This window comes from Neoarius graeffei, chromosome 20 (genome assembly GCF_027579695.1).
Source record: "Neoarius graeffei isolate fNeoGra1 chromosome 20, fNeoGra1.pri, whole genome shotgun sequence".
Lineage (NCBI taxonomy): Eukaryota > Metazoa > Chordata > Actinopteri > Siluriformes > Ariidae > Neoarius > Neoarius graeffei.
The window spans coordinates 12705993-12729115 of record NC_083588.1 but is presented as its reverse complement, the minus strand read 5'-3'; the positions used below and the strand labels follow the sequence as shown (position 1 = coordinate 12729115).

At 45.1% G+C, this 23123-nt stretch overlaps 1 protein-coding gene across 4 annotated transcripts in view; it reads right to left on the bottom strand.

Annotated features, from left to right (window-relative positions):
* Positions 1–211: 211 nt before the first annotated feature.
* slc2a9l2 (solute carrier family 2 member 9, like 2) overlaps positions 212–23123 on the bottom strand; it is a 216148-nt gene continuing 193236 nt past the window's right edge. For 3 of the 4 annotated variants that reach the window (XM_060901255.1, XM_060901253.1, XM_060901256.1), the window contains one exon: positions 213–1942. In XM_060901255.1, the coding sequence (XP_060757238.1) occupies positions 1757–1942 (186 nt within the window). In that variant the 3' untranslated portion in view covers positions 213–1756. Of the gene's footprint in view, positions 1943–23123 lie in introns of all 4 variants that reach the window. The other variant, XM_060901254.1, reaches the window with a different exon arrangement.

The following is a 23123-nucleotide window of genomic DNA, read 5'->3' as shown; positions in this document are numbered from 1 at the left end:
AGTCACAAAGTAGAACTGTGTCCATGCAGTATGAAGAATGTGGCCTAATGTCTCTTCTACACGAATTATAAGGATTGAAATTTAACACATTGCATTTTATTTAACTTTAAAACATAACATTGAACTGGTTAAATCCTGTTGTATGACGATAAATCTCTACACTGCTACTTGATGATACATTCTTGGTTTGTGCTTTATAAATGAATAAATTAAGACTTTAAAAACTTCTCCACAAATGAGAAAAGCATTACTTTGATATCAATTTTTATGTTTATTGCCAAAGCACATTTAAAAAATGTGGTACATATGGTTGTAAATAGTACCAATATTATTACCTCTCCCGTGATGGAGTAAGTGGTGCGAGGTATTGTAATCAGTGTTTTTTTTTTTTTTTGTGTGTGTGTGTGTGTCTGTCTATTAACAATTTAGCGTCTAGACGGTTGCACCGATTGACTTCAAATTTTCAGGGTAGGTGGGCAATGGTCCGTAGATTACCCCCAAAATTTAATCAGGTCAAGGTCACCGGAAAGGTCAACCTTTCTGTCAAAATATATTTTCCATTATAACTCAAAAATGGTTGCCGATAGACACATATTTACTATTACGAGCATATGGCCTTTCATTTGGCACCATGAGCTTTGACCTTGAAAAGTCAAACTCAAGGTCATGGATTTTAGGAGGGCTGTAACTTGAAAACGGTTGGTGGTCGATAGATATTTACCATCATCAACTTATAAGAAGTACCATATGGGCTTTCATTTGGCACCATGACCTTTGACCTTGAGTGACTTTGAAATGTCAAACTCAAGGTCATGGATTTTCATAGGATGATAACCTGACAGCTGATGATTGAGAAATATTACCATTATCAACATATAGGTATAAAATAAGTGCTGCCGGGCGAGGTTTGTTTTGTTACAGTACAAGATACAGAAGTCCCCTGAATTAGAACATACTACAATACATTGTACATTTGTGAAACTATTCTTTCTTTAAACAATAAAAAATTACTATAATATATTAAACAATTCAGCAACGATTTGATGTTCCATGTCAATGCTTTTTCAAAATATTGTTTAACAATATAAATATTTAAATATTTATTTAAACCTATTACCGTATGTCATAGCAGCAATTATTATAAACATTTAAAAATGTACAAATTTAAGGCATCAATTATATTTTTGTATCATTTCACTGAACAAATCTTACAAATAGTGGCAAACTGGATGTTTAATGTAATATAAATTGAGATCGAGGGATGTCAAATAAAAAGTTAATTGTTAAATTTTTTTCATTGAATAATAATAATGTGAAAAAAAAAACAGTTGTGGATCGTGGTAGCTGCAATTGTAAATTAAATGTCAATCATAGCTGCCTTCAAGGCTTTTCTCCGAGAACTACAACATGACCTAAATTTAATGAATATAAAGAGATGTCAATAGATTTAGCTTAAATTTACAACCAGTTTATGTTCATTTATCCAAATGAACTTAGCACCACTGTAAGCATGATGAAAACTAAAATTAACATTCGTGCATCTTCAAGTAAAGAATTTATTTCTGCACCTTGATATAACCAAACTTGTATTGCTGAACATGCAAGTGAACTGTTATATGATTGAGGTCTTATCCACTTTTGAATCATTAGGGGAAGCTGATGAGTGTGCAGGCTCTCTGATTACACCACACTATTATCTTCATTATTCCTGTTTGTATATTTAGCGTTAACAATTTCAACATTCAGGTCGAATGCATCAGTTTTTCGGAACATCCTGCATCTCTTCTTCCACACTCAGGGGGACGTTATTGATCTTGGCAAAAGTCTGACTGATCTCCATAAAGGTTTTGTTCTTGGTCTCGGGGAGGACGATGATGATGTAGATGGAGGTGAAGACACAAACGAAGAGAAAGACCAAGAAAGCATAGTTCTGAAGCGACTCCTGAAAAACATACAGAAACATGGCTAACCATGACATACCAAAAGATTGACTTCATCATCATTGATTAAAGGTAGACTGCCTTTCAGATTTTTCGAGTGTAGGTCATTAAAAGAATTTTCCCTGACACCCAATTATTTTTGTTTTGTGGACCGAAAGCTGCTGAATTCGAAGCACAGGCTTCCAATTGTATTATTATTTTTAAAAGAACAATGAATGAATTTCGGGCCATGTGGCCCGAAATTCTTGGGTATTGTGTCTTGCTTCACCGTGACGCAATACAAGATACTACGTCATGCATCACGTGGTGAGCTTTCCCCTTTCGTGCAAAGCATTGTGGGATACAATTTTGAAACAGGAAAGGAAAATGGAGGACGTGAATGAAACGTGGAAGACCGACTACAATAACGGAAAGCTAGAAGAAAAGACGTTATGTTGCGCAGGAAAGGAAACGGAGGACCAAACTAATAAATATCGGTGGTCAGCGAGCACCTCGGTGTGATCAGCTGTTCGTTTAGTGACAGAATGATGTAACTGTCAGTGCACGGTCAAAGTAAACCTGTAGATGGCAGTCACTGGATGCGAGCTGCCAAAAAAAACAAAAGAAGAAGAAGACAATGCCAAAAGGTAAACCTGTGCATGCGCACATGGACTTCCTCTGTCTGCTTGACTGCGCAAAGCGAGAGATTTCATGCACATTATTTGTTCGGGAAGCCCCTCAAATTAAATGACTTCCCAGTCACAGAATGTCCTGATATTTGGTGAGATATTACAAAAATAAACATAGATAACAATGACTAAACATCAGAGGGAACTAAATTTCACCGGTTTCATGAAATCGAAAGGCCGTCTAGTTTTAATCAATTAATCAAAATAATTTGAATAAATACATAGAAAAAAGTCATACTAAAGAAAGAGAAACAATGTCCAACATCCCAAATGTAATTCATAATTTAAAAAAATATTGGGTGTCAAGATCAAGTAAGGGCACTAGTTACTGGCAAAGGTAACTTACACTTCTGTGATGGCAGCATTAATGCAGAAATTGAAATTTTGGAGCAACATATGCTGCACTTAAGATGACATCTTTACCAGGGAGATTTCAACAAGGCAATGCAAAATTACATTCTGCACACATTACAAAGGCATAGCTGTAGAAGAAGAGGGTGCCTGTCCCCTCTGTCCCCAAAAGAGAATGTGTGGTGAATTTTGAAACAAACAATATGACAATGTCGACTCCTTCCTGTTGCGTACCGTAAGACCTGTTTGCAGGAAGAACGGGACAAAATACCACCTGAAACACTTCATCACTTGGTGTCTTCAGTCCCTAAACATCTTTTAAATCTTGCGAGAAGGAATGGTAACATTATAAAGCGATAAATGTTTGACCGTCCCAGCTTTTTTTAAAATGTGTTGCAAGATTCAAAATTGAAATAAATGTTTACAACCCCGATTCCAAAAAAGTTGGGACAAAGTACAAATTGTAAATAAAAACGGAATGCAATGATGTGGAAGTTTCAAAATTCCATATTTTATTCAGAATAGAACATAGATGACTGTGGCAGCGGGGGCGTGGTCAAGCGCTGGTCTGTGACAGGAGGGTGGAGTCAGGGAAGGTAAGTGGCAGAATCACTACACCTGATGGCAATTAACCTGTGTTTGTGTGTCTTCCCAGTGACCGCGCCCTATTTAAGGAGGGAGAGCGAGAGCAGAGGAGCTCTTCCCTGGACGAGACGCTGGTGTGCGTGTCTCGGAGTGTTTGAAATATATATTGTTGTACTGAAAAGTGTGGCAATAAAGCCTCTGTTTACACTTGATCTCTGTCCTGCTGTCCTCTATGCTCCACCCACACGTACTGAGCCTTACAGTGGTGCCAAAACCCGGGATCCAGAGTGGAGCACCAACTGATCAGCCCCATGGAGTCCTCCCCGTTTGCCGACCTGGTCCACGCCCTCGCAACGGCCCAGCAAAGCCAGCACCAGGCACTCGTCACCCTCCGGAAGGAACAAGAGCGGCGCTTCGAAGCCCTGGTGCTGGCCCAGCAGGAAGACCGCGAGGCGTTCTGGCACCTCCTCGCGTCGGCGGGGTCTACCAGCACTCCGGCCGCGGGCCTGTCTCCCCTCACCGTCACCAAAATGGGCCCGCAGGACGACCCCGAGGTGTTCATCACGCTATTCGAACAGGTCGCTGAAGCCTCGGGGTGGCCGATGGAGCAGCGCGCGGCGTGCCTCCTCCCCCTCCTAACGGGAGAGGCACAGCTGGCCGCGCTACAGCTCCCCGCCAACCGCCAGATGGCCTACACGGACCTCCGCCGGGCCGTCCTCCAGCGCGTGGGGCACACTCCTGAGCAACAGCGCCAGTGTTTCCGCGCTCTGCGCTTGGAGGAAGTCGGCCAGCCGTTCACGTTCGGCCAGCAGCTCCGGGACGCCTGCTGGCGGTGGCTGAGGGTCGACGACCGCGACGCCGAGGGGATCATCAACCAGGTGGTGCTGGAACAGTTCATCGCTCGCTTGCCCGCAGGAACCGCGGAGTGGGTCCAGTGCCACCGCCTGGCGTCGCTGGATCAGGCAGTCGAGCTGGCGGAGGATCATTTGGCGGCTGTTCCGGCGGCAGGACAGCAGACGGCGTCTACTCTTCTCTCCTCTTCTCTCTCTCGCTCTCCCCCTCCTTCTGTGTCCCATCCTCGCCCCATTCCCCCACTGCGGAGACGGGGGCCGGCACCACCCCAGCCGGCCCGCCGCACCCGCGGTGCCCTCCCGTTTCTCCCTTCTGTGTCTGTCTCTCCCCCCCCTCAGGTGAGTGAGCCCCAGAACACCGGTGCAGAGGGAAAGCCCGGGGCAGTTTGCTGGCGCTGCGGGGAGCTGGGCCACCTTCAACAACAGTGCACGGTAATGGAGGTGGTTCGGGAGGAACTTGAGACCATGCTCAAAATGGGCATCGTCGAGGAGTCCCACAGTGACTGGAGCAACCCGGTGGTCTTGGTACCCAAGGCCGACGGGTCGGTCCGGTTCTGTGTGGACTATAGAAAAAAGTCAACGCGGTGTCTAAATTTGACGCATACCCAATGTCTCGTATTGATGAGTTGCTCGATCGACTCGGCACGGCTGGCTTTTATTCGACGCTGGATTTGACGAAGGGATATTGGCAGATCCCCTTGACTCCACTATCCCGAGAGAAAACGGCCTTTTCCACACCGTTTGGTTTACACCAATTCGTCACCCTTCCGTTTGGGCTGTTTGGGGCGCCCGCTACATTTCAGCGGCTGATGGACAGAGTCCTCCACCCTCACGCCACTTATGCGGCCGCCTATCTGGATGATATAATCATCTATAGTAATGACTGGCAGAGGCACCTCGAACATCTGAGGGCCGTCCTTAGGTCGCTGAGACGAGCGGGGCTCACAGCCAACCCAAAGAAGTGTGCGATTGGGCGGGTGGAAGTACGGTATCTGGGCTTCCACTTGGGCAATGGGCAGGTGCATCCCCAAATTAATAAGACGGCAGCGATTGCGGCCTGCCCGAGGCCTAAGACCAAAAAGGGGGTGAGACAGTTCCTGGGGCTGGCTGGCTATTACCGTAGGTTTATACCTAATTATTCGGACGTCACCAGCCCGCTGACTGACCTCACTAAAAAGGGGGCACCAGATCCGGTCCAGTGGACGGAGCAATGCCAGCGGGCTTTTTCTGAAGTGAAGGCTGCACTGTGTGGGGGGGCCACTTTTACACTCCCCTGACTTTTCTCTCCCCTTTGTGTTACAGACCGATGCGTCGGACAGAGGGCTGGGGGTGGTTTTGTCCCAGGAGGTGGAGGGGGAGGACCGCCCCGTCCTGTACATTAGCAGGAAGCTGTCAGTGCGTGAGGGGCGCTACAGCACGATCGAGAAAGAGTGTCTGGCAATCAAGTGGGCAGTCCTCACCCTCCGTTACTACCTACTGGGGCGCCCTTTCACCCTCTGTTCGGACCACGCGCCCCTGCAGTGGCTCCACCGCATGAAAGATGCCAACGCGCGGATCACCCGTTGGTATCTGGCACTCCAACCCTTCAATTTCAAGGTGGTCCACAGGCCGGGGGCGCAGATGGTTGTGGTGGACTTCCTCTCCTGTCAAGGGGGAGTTGGCTGCAGGCCGGACGGCCGCCCAGCCTGAGTCGAGCGGTGGGGGTATGTGGCAGCGGGGGTCAAGTGCCGGTCTGTGACAGGAGGGCGGAGTCAGGGAAGGTAAGTGGCAGAATCACTACACCTGAAGGCAATTAACCTGTGTTTGTGTGTCTTCCCAGTGACCGCGCCCTATTTAAGGAGGGAGAGCGAGAGCAGAGGAGCTCTTCCCTGGACGAGACGCTGGTGTGTGTGTCTCGGAGTGTTTGAAATATATATTGTTGTACTGAAAAGTGTGGCAATAAAGCCTCTGTTTACACTTGATCTCTGTCCTGCCGTCCTCTGTGCTCCACCCACACGTATTGAGCCTTACAGTGACATATCAAATGTTTAAACTGAGAAAATGTATCATTTAAAGAGAAAAATTAGGTGATTTTAAATTTCATGACAACAACACATCTCAAAAAAGTTGGGACAAGGCCATGTTTACCACTGTGAGACATCCCCTTTTCTCTTTACAACAGTCTGTAAATGTCTGGGGACTGAGGAGACAAGTTGCTCAAGTTTAGGGATAGGAATGTTAACCCATTCTTGTCTAATGTAGGATTCTAGTTGCTCAACTGTCTTAGGCTTTTTTGTCTTATCTTCTGTTCTATGATGCGCCAAATGTTTTGTATGGGTGAAAGATCTGGACTGCAGCCTGGCCAGTTCAGTACCCGGACCCTTCTTCTACGCAGCCATGATGCTGTAATTGATGCAGTATGTGGTTTGGCATTGTCATGCTGGAAAATGCAAGGTCTTCCCTGAAAGAGACGTTGTCTGGATGGGAGCATATGTTGCTCTAGGACCTGGATATACCTTTCAGCATTGATGGTGTCTTTCCAGATGTGTAAGCTGCCCATGCCACACGCACTAATGCAACCCCATACCATCAGAGATGCAGGCTTCCGAACTGAGCGCTGATAACAACTTGGGTCGTCCTTCTCCTCTTTAGTCCGAATGACACGGCGTCCCTAATTTCCATAAAGAACTTCAAATTTTGATTCGTCTGACCACAGAACAGTTTTCCACTTTGCCACAGTCCATTTTAAATGAGCCTTGGCCCAGAGAAGACGTCTGCGCTTCTGGATCATGTTTAGATATGGCTTCTTCTTTGAACTACAGAGTTTTAGCTGGCAACGGCGGATGGCACAGTGAATTGTGTTCACAGATAATGTTCTCTGGAAATATTCCTGAGCCCATTTTGTGATTTCCAATACAGAAGCATGCCTGTATGTGATGCAGTGCCGTCTAAGGGCCCGAAGATCACGGGCACCCAGTATGGTTTTCCGGCCTTGACCCTTACGCACAGAGATTCTTCCAGATTCTCTGAATCTTTTGATGATATTATGCACTGTAGATGATGATATGTTCAAACTCTTTGCAATTTTACACTGTCGAACTCCTTTCTGATATTGTTCCACTATTTGTCGGTGCAGAATTAGGGGGATTGGTGATCCTCTTCCCATCTTTACTTCTGAGAGCCGCTGCCACTCCAAGATGCTCTTTTTATACCCAGTCATGTTAATGACCTATTGCCAATTGACCTAATGAGTTGCAATTTGGTCCTCCAGCTGTTCCTTTTTCGTACCTTTAACTTTTCCAGCCTCTTATTGCCCCTGTCCCAACTTTTTTGAGATATGTTGCTGTCATGAAATTTCAAATGAGCCAATATTTGGCATGAAATTTCAAAATGTCTCACTTTCGACATTTGATATGTTGTCTATGTTGTATTGTGAATACAATATCAGTTTTTGAGATTTGAAAATTATTGCATTCCGTTTTTATTTACAATTTGTACTTTGTCCCAACTTTTTTGGAATCGGGGTAGTATTTTGTATAAATAACGTGCTGTTGTATCGTTCAATACATGTGAAATCACTGTTTTCGGTTTGAATTTCAATTTCAACACACCATTTAACGCTTTCTGATTTGGGGTCATTTATGTTGGTTGGCTCAGTATATGGTGCATAAAATGCAGAACTCCACATTTTATAATGTATCGTCTACAATAGTCAGTCCTAATTTTCCCAATCAGTTTACGGTCGTAATTGACTGTCATCCTCTTTTAAGAATGGGGAAACTGTGAGTGGGTCCCGTGATGCGCTGAAAACCTTCATACTGAGTTGGACAGATTATTACAGCAGGCATCTATCACATTATGCGAGCTTTTTACACACAATGTCAGGGAGATTAATGTGGATTTATCAGATTTATGACCCCAAAAAAATTCTCCTGTTATTTGTCATAGAGTATAATCCTGTGAAAAAGAAATTCTCTCTCACCCCCCTGCCTATACACACACACAGCTCCTGAGTATGTTGTGCTAAATTGCAGCATTTAATCGAAACAAGTCTTAATCTAAACAAGTCTATATGTATTTATGATTTACACCCACCCTCCAGAATGATCCCATCTCCTGTTTCCATGGTGATGTGGCTACATTCTCCTGGCTGTTTCAATCTCTTTCTCTTAGATACAAAAACACGTGCGCGCGCACACACACACACACACAGAGAAGCTGCACTTGTTCAGCCAGATGTCCCTACAAGGTCAAGCTGTCATGTATTTCTCTCGTTATGAGGACACTTTGTACTCACGAAGGCCAAACCCCCCCCCATACACACACATTCCTGTGCTTGCTATGACTTAAACATTCTCTCTTGACATGATGGATAGCACCTGCACCTGAATTTAATACTGCTCAATAATGTGATTGATGGACATAGAAAAATCATCACATTTTATTACACTATTAAATATTTAAAGGGGCAATGTGTAGTTTTAATAACACTGCCAATGCTGGGGTATAAAACCCTGTCATTTCAAGGGTAGTGCAAACAAATGGTGATCTATCGTATCTTGGTCTTCCCCTGTTTTTGGTGAAAACCCAGCCCGCACACTCGAGACTTGATTTAAACTGCATCCTAATGAAAAGGTTCCAGAGCCAAGATTAAATTTTTTATGTTGGCATGTTTGCTTTTGAAATAGATTTTCAAAGTACTGATGTGTGATTTACACAGCAGTCAGAAGCATTCAACAGAGACCACGTGTTTGCTGAATCTAAACAAGCCTGACGGTAGCTGAGGGAAAGAGTAAATATCAAGAACAGTGATGTTTAATGTGAACCTTTTTTCAACTGTTGATGTTTTCTCAGCAATACTTTCATCCATGCCTTTGACTTTAATGAGCGTTTTTGATGATGTGTCAGTGGTACCAATGCTAACGAACAGCTGTAAGATCAACTCTTTTGACCAGGCTTGATGTGAAAGTTTCAAAATTCCATATTTTATTCAGAATAGAACTTAGATGACATATCAAATGTTTAAACTGAGAAAATGTATCATTTAAAGAGAAAAATTAGGTGATTTTAAATTTCATGACAACAACACATCTCAAAAAAGTTGGGACAAGGCCACGTTTACCACTGTGAGACATCCCCTTTTCTCTTTACAACAGTCTGTAAACGTCTGGGGACTGAGGAGACAAGTTGCTCAAGTTTAGGGATAGGAATGTTAACCCATTCTTGTCTAATGTAGGATTCTAGCTGCTCAACTGTCTTAGGTCTTTTTTGTCGTATCTTCCGTTTTATGATGCACCAAATGTTTTCTATGGGTGAAAGATCTGGACTGCAGACTGGCCAGTTCAGTACCCGGACCCTTCTTCTACGCAGCCATGATGCTGTAATTGATGTAGTACGTGGTTTGGCATTGTCATGTTGGAAAATGCAAGGTCTTCCCTGAAAGAGACGTCGTCTGGACGGGAGCATATGTTGCTCTAGAACCTGGATATACCTTTCAGCATTGATGGTGTCTTTCCAGATGTGTAAGCTGCCCATGCCACACGCACTAATGCAACCCCATACCATCAGAGGTGCAGGCTTCTGAACTGAGCGCTGATACCAACTTGGGTCGTCCTTCTCCTCTTTAGTCCAAATGACACGGCGTCCCTGATTTCCATAAAGAACTTCAAATTTTGATTTGTCTGACCACAGAACAGTTTTCCACTTTGCCACAGTCCATTTTAAATGAGCCTTGGCCCAGAGAAGACGTCTGCGCTTCTGGATCATGTTTAGATACAGCTTCTTCTTTGAACTATAGAGTTTTAGCTGGCAATGGCGGATGGCACGGTGAATTGTGTTCACAGATAATGTTCTCTGGATATATTCCTGAGCCCATTTTGTGATTTCCAATACAGAAGCACGCCTGTATGTGATGCAGTGCCGTCTAAGGGCCCGAAGATCACGGGCACCCAGTATTGTTTTCCGGCCTTGACCCTTACGCACAGAGATTCTTCCAGATTCTCTGAATCTTTTGATGATATTATGCACTGTAGATGATGATATGTTCAAACTCTTTGCAATTTTACACTGTCGAACTCCTTTCTGATATTGCTCCACTATTTGTTGGCACAGAATTAGGAGGATTGGTGATCCTCTTCCCATCTTTACTTCTGAGAGCCGCTGCCACTCCAAGATGCTCTTTTTATACCCAGTCATGTTAATGACCTATTGCCAATTGACCTAATGAGTTGCAATTTGGTCCTCCAGCTGTTCCTTTTTTGTACCTTTAGCTTTTCCAGCCTCTTATTGCCCCGTCCCAGCTTTTGTGAGATGTGTTGCTGTCATGAAATTTCAAATGAGCCAATATTTGGCATGAAATTTCAAAATGTCTCACTTTCGACATTTGATATGTTGTCTATGTTCTATTGTGAATACAATATCAGTTTTTGAGATTTGTAAATTATTGCATTCCGTTTTTATTTACAATTTGGACTTTGTCCCAACTTTTTTGGAATCGGGGTTGTAGTACTCGAGTCCGAATCATGCCCCAACTTTAAGGACTCATGACTTGACTTGGACTTCAGCACTGATGACTTGGACTTGGACTCATGCATTAACTGTATTCGGACTCGTAAATTGGAGACGAGGACTCGGATTTTTTCTTTATTTTTTGTAACATGCCAAAATAATTTTCATAAGATATTTATATCTATGGGCGGCACGGTGGTGTAGTGGTTAGCGCTGTCGCCTCACAGCAAGAAGGTCCGGGTTTGAGCCCCGTGGCCGACGAGGCCCTTTCTGTGTGGAGTTTGCATGTTCTCCCCGTGTCCGCGTGGGTTTCCTCCGGGTGCTCCGGTTTCCCCCACAGTCCAAAGACATGCCGGTTAGGTTAACTGGTGACTCTAAATTGACCGTAGGTGTGAATGTGAGTGTGAATGGTTGTCTGTGTCTATGTGTCAGCCCTATGATGACCTGGCGACTTGTCCAGGGTGTACCCCGCCTTTCGCCCATAGTCAGCTGGGATAGGCTCCAGCTTGCCTGCGACCCTGTAGAAGGATGAAGCGGCTAGAGATAATGAGATGAGATTTATATCTATATTAATTTTTGTACTAATTTTGTCCAAGAGTGTCACACCTGTGCGCCTTGGTGCGTGCATCAGATAGACTCTCGGGCGCGCTCTGGACAGAGTCTGGTGAGAGTCTGCTTGGCGCGTGCACCGTAAATGACTCGCACCCGCACAGGATTAAGGCGCAATCAGCACACCAATATAAAAACTGTGAAAACACACTTACTTTGCAAAGTATTGAGTTGCATTACTGACATGTGACTGAGCCTTATTTCCTTGTTTGGTTTCCTGATCCCTGATTTTCTGTTTCTTGTCTTTGATTCTGCCGAGTCTACGATTGCCTGTTTGTGCCTCGCTTGACCTATCACCTGTTTCACTGTTTTACGATTTTGCCTGCCGTTCTGGATTGTTTACCCGTCTTCACTTGTATTAATAAACACACTTTCTGCACTTACATCCGTCTCCCAACCATCTCTGACAGAATACTTCGCACTCCCTGACAAAGAGAACGCACATTCACCTGTTTGTACGTCATGATCAGCAACAAACTAATGTTAATGGCTCGAAAACAGCCACCGTCAAATGGTACGGTTGGAGTCTTGTTCTCGGACTCGACTCAAATTTTTTTTAATGACTTAGACTTGACTCAGACTTGAACACTGGGTACTCAAGACTAGACTCGGACTCGAGGTTTAGTGACTTGACTACAACACTGCTTCTGACATATCTGAATGGGAGATGAAATGGTATTACAGTGGTGCTTGAAAGTTTGTGAACCCTTTATAATTTTCTATATTTCTGCATAAATATGACCTAAAACATCATCAGATTTTCACACAAATCCTAAAAGTAGAGAAAGAGAACCCAGTTAAACAAATGAGACAAAAATATTATGCTTGGTCATTTATTCATTGAGGAAAATGATCCAATATTACATATCTGTGAGTGGCAAAAGTATGTGAACCTCTAGGATGAACCAGTGATTTCAATGGGAGCAATCAATGGGATGACAATCAGGTGTGAGTGGGCACCCTGTTTTATCTAAAGAACAGGGATCTATCAAAGTCTGATCATCACAACACATGTTTGTGGAAGTGTATCATGGGAGGAACAAAGGAGATTTCTGAGGACCTCAGAAAAAGTGTTGTTGATGCTCATCAGGCTGGAAAAGATGACAAAACCATCTCTAAAGAGTTTGGACTCCACCAATCTACAGTCAGACAGATTGTGTACAAATGGAGGAAATTCAAGACCATTGTTACCCTCCCCAGGAGTGGTCGACGAACAAAGATCACTCCGAGAGCAAGGCATGTAATAGTCGGTGAGGTCATAAAGGACCCCAGGGCAACTTCCAAGCAACTGAAGGCCTCTCTCACATTGGCTAATGTTCATGAGTCCACCATCAGGAGAATACTGAACAACAATGGTGTGCATGGCAGGGCTGCAAGGAGAAAGCCACTGCTCTCCAAAAAGAACATTGCTGCTTGTCTGCAGTTTGCTAAAGATCACGTGGACAAGCCAGAAGGCTATTGAAAAAATGCTTTGTGGACGGATGAGACCAAAATAGAACTTTTTGGCTTAAATGAGAAGCGTTATGTTTGCAGAAAGGAAAACACTGCATTCCAGCATAAGAACCTTATCCCATCTGTGAAACATGGTGGTGGTAGTATCATGGTTTGGGCCTGTTTTGTTGCATCTGGGCCAGGACGGCTTGCCATCATTGATGGAACAATGAATTCTGAAATATACCAGTGGATTTGAAAGGAAAATGTCAGGACATCTGTCCATGAACTGAATCTCAAGAGAAGGTGGGTCATGCAGCAAGACAACGACCCTAAGCACACAAGTCGTTCTACCAAAGAATGGTTAAAGAAGAATCAAGTTAATGTTTTGGAATGGCCAAGTCAAAGTCCTGACCTTAATCCAGTCGAAATGCTGTGGAAGGACCTGAAGCGAGCAGTTCATGTGAGGAAACCCACCAACATCCCAGAGTTGAAGCTGTTCTGTACAGAGGAATGGGCTAAAGTTCCTCCAAGCCGGTGTGCAGGACTGATCAACAGTTACCGGAAATGTTTAGTTGCAGTTATTGCTGCACAAGGGGGTCACACCAGATACTGAAAGCAAAGGTTCACATACTCACACCTGATTGTCATCCCATTGATTGCTCCCATTGAAATCACTGGTTCATCCTAGAGGTTCACATACTTTTGCCACTCACAGATATGTAATATTGGATCATTTTCCTCAATGAATAAATGACCAAGCATAATATTTTTGTCTCATTTGTTTAACTGGGTTCTCTTTATCTACTTTTAGGACTTCTGTGAAAATCTGATGATGTTTTAGGTCATATTTATGCAGAAATTTAGAAAATTCTAAAGGGTTCACAAACTTTTAAGCACCACTGTATTTCCTCTTACTGATCCAGAAATCCTGATGGTGGATAAAAATGGAATCTTATTCTTGATTTGTCTGAGGTTGCAAGACATATTGGCATCGACACTCCTCAAGCTGGTAAAACAGTCCTCTGAAAAGTACCTCACACACAAAAACGCACCCCAAAATGCACCAAAAACCATGTTAGGTGGAACATGTATGTTTTTTTTTCAATAAAATCACTGTGTCAGATTCATCCTAATAAGCTGAGGATTTCTTTCAAAAAATGCAAGGTGCAGTTACAATCTGCTGCATTGCTAAAGTGGTAAAAGTGGAACCCGAAACAGTACTGTGTGTGTGTGTGTGTGTGTGTGTGTGTTGGACTGTGGTAATTATATCCTTAGTTTACAGCGACTAATTTTATACCCAATTGTTAGACCCAGTCTGCTGCTGAGAAAATTGTGCACACACACACACACACACACACACACACACACACACACACACACACACACAATTTACAGTGTTGCTTGAAAGTTTGTGAACCCTTTAGAATTTTCTATATTTCTGCATAAATATGACCTAAAAACATCATCAGATTTTCACACAAGTCCTAAAAGTAGACAAAGAGAACCCAGTTACACAAATGAGATGAAAATATTATACTTGGTCATTTATTTATTGAGGAAAATGATCCAATATTACATATCTGTGAGTGGCAAAAGTATGTGAACCTCTAGGATTAGCAGTTAATTTGAAGGTGAAATTAGAGTCAGGTGTTTTCAATCAATGGGATGACAATCAGGTGTGAGTGGGCACCCGGTTTTATTTAAAGAACAGGGATCTATCAAAGTCTGATCTTCTCAACACATGTTTGTGGAAGTGTATCATGGCATGAACAAAGGAGATTTCTGAGGACTTCAGAAAAAGCGTTGTTGATGCTCATCAGGCTGGAAAAGGTTACAAAACCATCTCTAAAGAGTTTGGACTCCACCAATCCACAGTCAGACAGATTGTGTACAAATGGAGGAAATTCAAGATCATTGTTACCCTCCCCAGGAGTGGTCACCCAACAAAGATCACTCCAAGAGCAAGGCGTGTAATAGTCTGCGAGGTCACGAAGGACCCCAGGGTAACTTCTAAGCAACTGAAGGCCTCTCTCACATTGGCTAATGTTAATGTTCATGAGTCTACCATCAGGAGAACACTGAACAACAATGGTGTGCATGGAAGGGTTGCACGGAGAAAGCCACTGCTCTCCAAAAGAACATTGCTGTTCGTCTGCAGTTTGCTAAAGATCACGTGGACAAGCCAGAAGGCTATTGGAAAAATGTTTTGTGGACGGATGAGACCAAAATAGAAAGTTTTGATTTAAATGAGAAGCGTTATGTTTGGAGAATGGAAAACACTGCATTCCAGCATAAGAACCTTATCCCATCTGTGAAACATGGTGGTAGTAGTATCATGGTTTGGGCCTGTTTTGCTGCATCTGTGCCAGGACAGCTTGCCATCATTGATGGAACAATGAATTCTGAATTATACCAGCGAATTCTAAAGGAAAATGTCAGGACATCTGTCCATGAACTGAATCTCAAGAGAAGGTGGGTCATGCAGCAAGACAATGATCCTAAGCACACAAGTCATTCTACCAAAGAATGGTTAAAGAAGAATAAAGTTAATGTTTTGGAATGGCCAAGTCAAAGTCCTCACCTTAATCCAATCGAAATGTTGTGGAAGGACCTGAAGCGAGCAGTTCATGTGAGGAACCTCACCAACATCCCAGAGTTGAAGCTGTTCTGTATGGAGGAATGAGCTAAAATTCCCCCAAGCCGGTGTGCAGGACTGATCAACAGTTACCGGAAATGTTTAGTTGCAGTTACTGCTGCACAAGGGGGTCAAGCCAGATACTGAAAGCAAACGTTCACATACTTTTGCCACTCACAGATATGTAATATTGGATCATTTTCCTCAATAAATAAATGACCAAGTATAATGTTTTCGTCTCATTTGTTTAACTGGGTTCTCTTTATCTACTTTAAGGACTTGTGTGAAAATCTGATGATGTTTTAGGTCATATTTATGCAGAAATATAGAAAATTCTAAAGGGTTCACAAACTTTCAAGCACCACTGTATATATGCACCAGTTAACACCAAAAGAAGAAAGAATTTAAAATAAAAATAAGACTTGTGAATACGTATCAGTACTGCTCCATTGGTTTTACTTGCTGCAGTGTTGCATTGTGCCTCCATTCAGTTGGACCTCATGCTGGACTGTAAAGCAGGTCATACCCTGTAGCTGGCTGCAGCCCAAAGCTGGCAATGCATTCTTCACTGGTTAATAAAATGAGAATTCCCTCCTCGCACACAGCCAGAATGTTTCGATTGTGCTTCCTGACCCGGTGAATTTGTGCTTTTGATATGGGAAGGGATACATGATACACTTGTGAGAAGACTATTAACAGAAAATCTAGATGTCAAACATAAACCAGCTATCTATCACATCGCAATACATCTATTATACAACATTCATCTCTGCTGTATTGGTAAGTAAGGCAGTCGGGGCATGGGAGCAAGCATCAGCAGCGAAGGAAGAGTTGAAAAGAAAGTAGAATCCTTTATTCCCGACAGTAAATTTTTATTTTTATTTTTTACATTTTAGAGCTTGTTAGACAGCTGGGGTCAGAGCACAGGGTTAGCCATGATACAGCATCCCCACAGCAGAAAGTTTTAAGGGCCTTGATCAAGGGTCCAACATTTAACTACTGACCACCTCTGACTCAAATTAATATTCCCATGTGAGATGAGTCACCTAAATTGACCGTAGGTGTGAATGTGAGTATGAATGGTTGTCTGTGTCTATGTGTCAGCCCTGTGATGACCTGGCGACTTGTCCAGGGTGTACCCCGCCTTTCGCCCGTAGTCAGCTGGGATAGGCTCCAGCTTGCCTGCGACCCTGTAGAACAGGATAAAGCGGCTAGAGATAATGAGATGAATGAGATGAGATGAGTCACATTGAAGGTACTGATTGGAGCATATGCGTTATGCTACTTTTACACAGGCACTTGTGCTGGAACAAGTTGTTCTCGAACAAGTTTCCCCAGTACAACTGCTCATTGAAAGGCAATTTGTTCCGGAATGATCTGACACACGCGATATTGCAAAATATAGTGTGCTTTTCAACGCTGTTTCTACGTATTCTGGAAACAGAGCATCTGGTGCAAAAATCCCATGGCGTGACACATATCCATCATCATCGTAAAATACATAAAATCATGAAAAACTACACTTAAATAAACAGTCATTTTAATAAATAATATGATGACAAAAAACAAAGTCTAATTATTGACTATGAAGGAACTTTTCACCGCTCTTTCAAATTTCTTAATAGCTGACAGTGATTGAATGTCATCCGCTAAAGAGTTCCAGCTGTGTAGACACAAAATTTGAGATCTTAACAGACCCCAATTCGTGTTGGCTTTTACTGTTCTCAGCATATTTTTATTGCGCGTATTGTACTTGTGGAAATCTGTGCCTTTAGAGAAACTTGATGTATCTTCAAATACTTTGTGATACACGTGGACACTGCGATGGAGTTTTCTTCATTGAGAGAGGTCCAGCCACTTGAGTTGTCCAAGTGCGTTACGAGAGGAGGATCACGGTGATTGATTCAGGATTAATTTGGCTGCTTTGTTATGAAGTACTTGGAGCGAGTTCATTCACATTTTATTGTTGTTTTCATCCCAGAATCAAAGAGAGGGGCTATTAATGTCATGACGTAGAGTTTCCTTGCAAACAAAGGCAACAGATGTTTTTTCCACTTTAAAACTCCAAGCTGTTGTGCAACCTTAGAGTGTAGCATTTCAACATGATCGTGCCAAGTGAGATGTTGGCTAATGACTAGACCAAGATATTTGAACTCTGTAACATTCTGAAGTTCATCTTGTTCCACCAACAGCTGCACATCTTGAAGTTGTACAGTATAATAACTTGGTGCCTTCTGCTTTTTGATCTTGTTTTAAGAAAATTCATCCGGTACATACAGTTGTGGGGGCGGCACGGTGGTGTAGTGGTTAGCGCTGTCGCCTCACAGCAAGAAGGTCCGGGTTCGAGCCCCATGGCCGGCGAGGGCCTTTCTGTGCGGAGTTTGCATGTTGTCCGCGTGGGTTTCCTCCGGGTGCTCTGGTTTCCCCCACAGTCCAAAGACATGCAGGTTAGGTTAACTGGTGACTCTAAATTGACCGTAGGTGTGAATGTGAGTGTGAATGGTTGTCTGTGTCTATGTGTCAGCCCTGTGATGACCTGGCGACTTGTCCAGGGTGTACCCCACCTTTTGCCCGTAGTCAGCTGGGATAGGCTCCAGCTTGCCTGCGACCCTGTAGAACAGGATAAAGCGGCTAGAGATAATGAGATGAGATGAATGAGAGACATACAGTTCTGGTCAGAAGTTTACATACAGTGACATGAATGTCATCTTGGATATGAATGTCATGGCAATATTTGGGCTTTCAGTAATTTCTTCGAACTGTTCTTTTTCTGTGGCAGAATGTACAGCATACATCTTTAATTAAAAAAAACACTAGAATTTGGTGCACAAGTTTTAATTTTCTTTGGGTTTTCTGAAATCAACACAGGGTCAAAATTATACATACAGCACACCTAATATTTGGGTAAAATGTGTCTTCGCAAGATTCACCTTGACCGAACATTTTTGTTTACCATAAATGAGCTTCTGGCAGAATTCCGCTTGGCTATTTCACAACTCTTCATGGTCGAATTGGTAGAGTTCAATTACATTTTTTTTTTCTTGGCATGGACTCGACTTACAAGCACGGTCCGTATATTTTCAATAGGGTTGAAGTCAGGACTTGTTTGAAGCCTGCTTTATCCTCCACAACCAGCGCTGATGTGTGTTGGGTTCATTGTCCTGTTGTGACTCCCAATCATGTTCAAGTTTCCAATGGTTTAAGGTTATAGTGAAGGTAGTCCTCCTTCATTATTCCATCCACTTTGTGCAATGAACCAGTTCCACTGGCAGCAAAACAGCCCCAGAGCATGATGATCCTACCACTACCACCAGTTGGTACAGTGTCCCTCTGTAGATGGTGGCCATTGTGGCCAAACAATTCAATCTTTGTCTCATGTGACCATACAGCTTCCTTCCAGAAGGCTTTTTCTTTGTCTGTGTGGTCAGCTTCAAACTTTAGTTCAGCTTGAAGGTGTCAAATTTTGGAGCAGGGGGTTATTTCTTGGATAGCAGCCTCTTAGTCCATAGTGATGTAAAACTTGCTGAACTGTAAACAGTGATCCATCAGCTTCCAGGTCATGGCAGGGCTGTGCCATGGTGGTTCCCAGGTTGTTCCTGACCATCCAAACCAATTTCATTTCAGCTGAGGGTGACAGTTTGGGTTTTCTTGAAGCAAAGTGGCTTCGCAAAGTGACTACACCTCACAATAACTTGAATACAATTGTGTGAACTGATCTTGGAATTTGCAGTTGTTTAGAAATGGCTTCAAGAGACATTCTGGAGTTGTGTACATCTGTGATCCTCTTCCTCAGATTTGCACTGAACTCCTTGGACTTTCGCATTTTACTGTGTTGGTCAATCCAATGAGTGCTGTAAACAAACCCTTTTTATGAAGGCACAGAGAAGCTACCAGCTGTAGTCAATCATGATCACTAACAGGAAGTTAAGAGACCTCGGCCTTGGCAAGATAAGAAACATTTTGGAAGTTTCAACACCTCTGAATTAAAAATCTCGTCTCGTCTCGTCTCGTCTTCTTCCGCTTTATTCGGGACCAGGTCGCGGAGGCAGCAGTCTAAGCAGGGAAGCCCAAACTTCCCTTTCCCCAGACACCTCGGCCAGCTCCTCGGGAAGAACACCGAGGCGTTCCCAGGCCAGCCGAGAGACATAGTCCCTCCAGCGTGTCCTGGGTCTTCCCCGGGGCTTCCTCCCGGGGGGACATGCCTGGAACACCTCCCGAGGGAGGCATCCAGGAGGCATCCGAAAAAGATGCCCGAGCCACCTCAGCTGATTCCTCTCAATGTGGAGCAGCAGCGGCTCTACTCCGAGCTCCTCCCGAGTGACTGTGCTTCTCACCCTATCTCTAAGGGAGCGCCCAGCCACCCTGCGAAGGAAACTCATTTCGGCCGCTTGTATCCGCGATCTTGTCCTTTCGGTCATTACCCAAAGCTCATGACCATAGGTGAGAGTCGGAATGTAGATCGACCGGTAAATTGAGAGCTTCGCCTTTTGGCTCAGCTCCTTCTTCACCACGATGGACCGGTAAAGCGACCGCATCACTGCGGAGGCTGCACCGATCCGCCTGTCGATCTCACGCTCCCTCACTCGTGAACAAGATCCCGAGATACTTAAACTCCTCCACTTGAGGCAGAACTTCTCCACCAACGTGGAGAGGGCAAGCCACCCTTTTCCGGTCGAGAACCATGGGCTCGGACTTGGAGGTGCTGATTCTCATCCCAGCCGCTTCACACTCGACTGCAAACCGCCCCAGTGCATGCTGAAGGTCCTGGTTTGAAGAAGCCAACAGGACAACATCATCCGCAAAAAGCAGAGATGAAATCCTGTGGTTCCCAAACAGGATTCCTTCTGGCCCCTGGCTGCACCTAGAAATTCTGTCCATAAAGATTATGAACAGAACCGGTGACAAAGGGCAGCCCTGCCGGAGTCCAACATGCACTGGGAACAGGTCTGACTTACTGTCGGCAATGCGAACCAGACTCCTGCTCCGTTCGTACAGGGACCGGACAGCCCTTAGCAAAGAGCCCCGAACCCCATACTCCCGAAGCACCCCCCACAGAATACTACGGGGGACACGGTCGAATGCCTTCTCCAGATCCACAAAGCACATGTGGACTGGTTGGGCAAACTCCCATGAACCCTCGAGCACCCTATGAAGGGTATAGAGCTGGTCCAGTGTTCTGCGACCAGGACGAAAACCGCATTGTTCCTCCTGGATCCGAGGTTCGACTATCGGTCAAATTCTCCTCTCCAGTACCCTGGAGTAAACCTTCCCCGGGAGGCTGAGAAGTGTAATTCCCCTATAATTGGAGCACACTCTCCGGTCCCCTTTCTTAAAAAGAGGGACCACCACCCCAGTCTGCCACTCCAGAGGCACTGTCCCTGACCGCCACGCGATGTTGCAGAGGCGTGTCAACCAAGACAGCCCCACAACATCCAGAGACTTGAGATACTCAGGGCGGATCTCATCCACCCCCGGTGCCTTGCCACCGAGGAGCTTGCAAACCACCTCAGTGACTTCGGCTTGGGTAATGGACGAGTCCACCTCTGAGTCATCAGCCTCAGTCTCCTCAGTGGAAGACATGACGGTAGGATTGAGGAGATCCTCAAAGTATTCCTTCCACCACCCGACAATGTCCCCAGTCGAGGTCAACAGCTCCCCACCCGCACTGTAAACAGTGTTGGCAGACTACTGCTTCCCCCTCCTGAGGCGCCGGATGGTTTGCCAGAATTTCTTCGAGGCCGACCGATAGTCCTTCTCCATGGCCTCCCCGAACTCCTCCCACTTCTGAGTTTTTGCCTCCGCAACTGCCCGAGCTGCAGCACGCCTGGCCTGCCGATACCCGTCAGCTGCCTCGGGAGTCCTGGAGGTTAACATGGCCCAATAGGACTCCTTCTTCAGCTTGACGGCATCCCTTACTTCTGGTGTCCACCACCGGGTTCGGGGATTGCCGCCACGACAGGCACCGGAGACCTTGCGGCCACAGCTCCGAACAGCTGCGTCCACAATGGAGGTAGAGAACATGGTCCACTCAGACTCAATGTCCCCCGCCTCCCTCGGAAGCTGGGAAAAGCTCTCCCGGAGGTGGGAGTTAAAGACCTCCCCAACAGAGTGCTCGGCCAGACGTTCCCAGCAGACCCTCACCATATGTTTGGGCCTGCCAGGTCTGTCCAACTTCCTCCTCCGCCAGCGGATCCAACTCACCACCAGGTGGTGATCAGTTGACAGCTCAGCCCCTCTCTTCACCCGAGTGTCCAAGACATAGGGCCGGAGATCAGATGAAACGACTACAAAGTCGATCATCGACCTCCGACCTAAGGTGTCCTGGTGCCACGTGCACTTATGGACACCCCTATGCTCGAACATGGTGTTCGTTATGGACAAACCATGACTAGCACAGAAGTCCAATAACAAAACACCACTCGGGTTCAGATCAGGGAGGCCGTTCCTCCCAACCACGCCCCTCCAGGTGTCACTGCCATCGCCCACATGAGCATTGAAGTCCCCCAGTAGCACAATGGAGTCCCCAGTCTGAGCACTCCTCAGTACCTCTCCCAGGGACTCCAAGAAGGCCGGATACTCTATACTGCTATTTGGACCGTAGGCACAAACAACAGCAAGAGCCCTCTCCCCAATCCGAAGGTGCAGAGAGGCGACCCTCTCGTTCACTGGGGTAAACTCCAACACATGACGGCTGAGCTGGGGAGCTATAAGCAAGCCCACACCAGCCCGCCGCCGCTCACCATGGGTGACTCCAGAGAAGTGGAGAGTCCAGCCCCTCTCGAGGAGCTGGGTTCCAGAGCCCAAGCTGTGCGTGGAGGTGAGCCCGACTATCTCTAGCCGGTACCTCTCAACCTCCCGCACAAGCTCAGGCTCTTTCCCCCCCAGCGAAGTGACATTCCATGTCCCAACAGCCAGCCGCTGTGTCCGGGGATCAGGTTGTCGAGGCCCCTGCCTTCGACTGCCACCCAATCCACATTGCACCAGTCCCCTACTGCTACCTCTGTGGGTGGTGAACCCACAGGAGGTCGGGCCCACGTCACCTCTTTGGGCTGAGCCCGGCCGGGCCCCATGGGCAAAGGCCCGGCCACCAAGCGCTCGCATACGAGCCCCAACCCCGGGCCTGGCTCCAGGGTGGGGCCCCGGCTGCGTCATCCCAGGCGACCTCGCCCGGGAATTAAAAATCTAAGTGAGCGTATGTAAATTTTTGACCCTGTATGTATAATTTTGACCCTGTGTTGATTTCAGAAAACCCAAAGAAAGTTAAAACTTGTGCACCAAATTCTAGTGTCTTTTTTTAATTAAAGATGTATGCTGTACATTCTGCCACAGAAAAAGAACAGTTCAAAGAAATTACTGAAAACCCAAATATTGCCATCACATTCATATCCAAGATGACATTCATGCCACTGTATGTAAACTTCCGACCACAACTGTAGCTATGATACATGATTAGCTGCAAAGCAGACTTACTACCTTCCAAAGGCTAGAACTAATTATGGAATCTTTCAGATACAATTTCAAGGTCCAAAAATAGGGAATGTCATTGATAAAAATATAAAAAGTT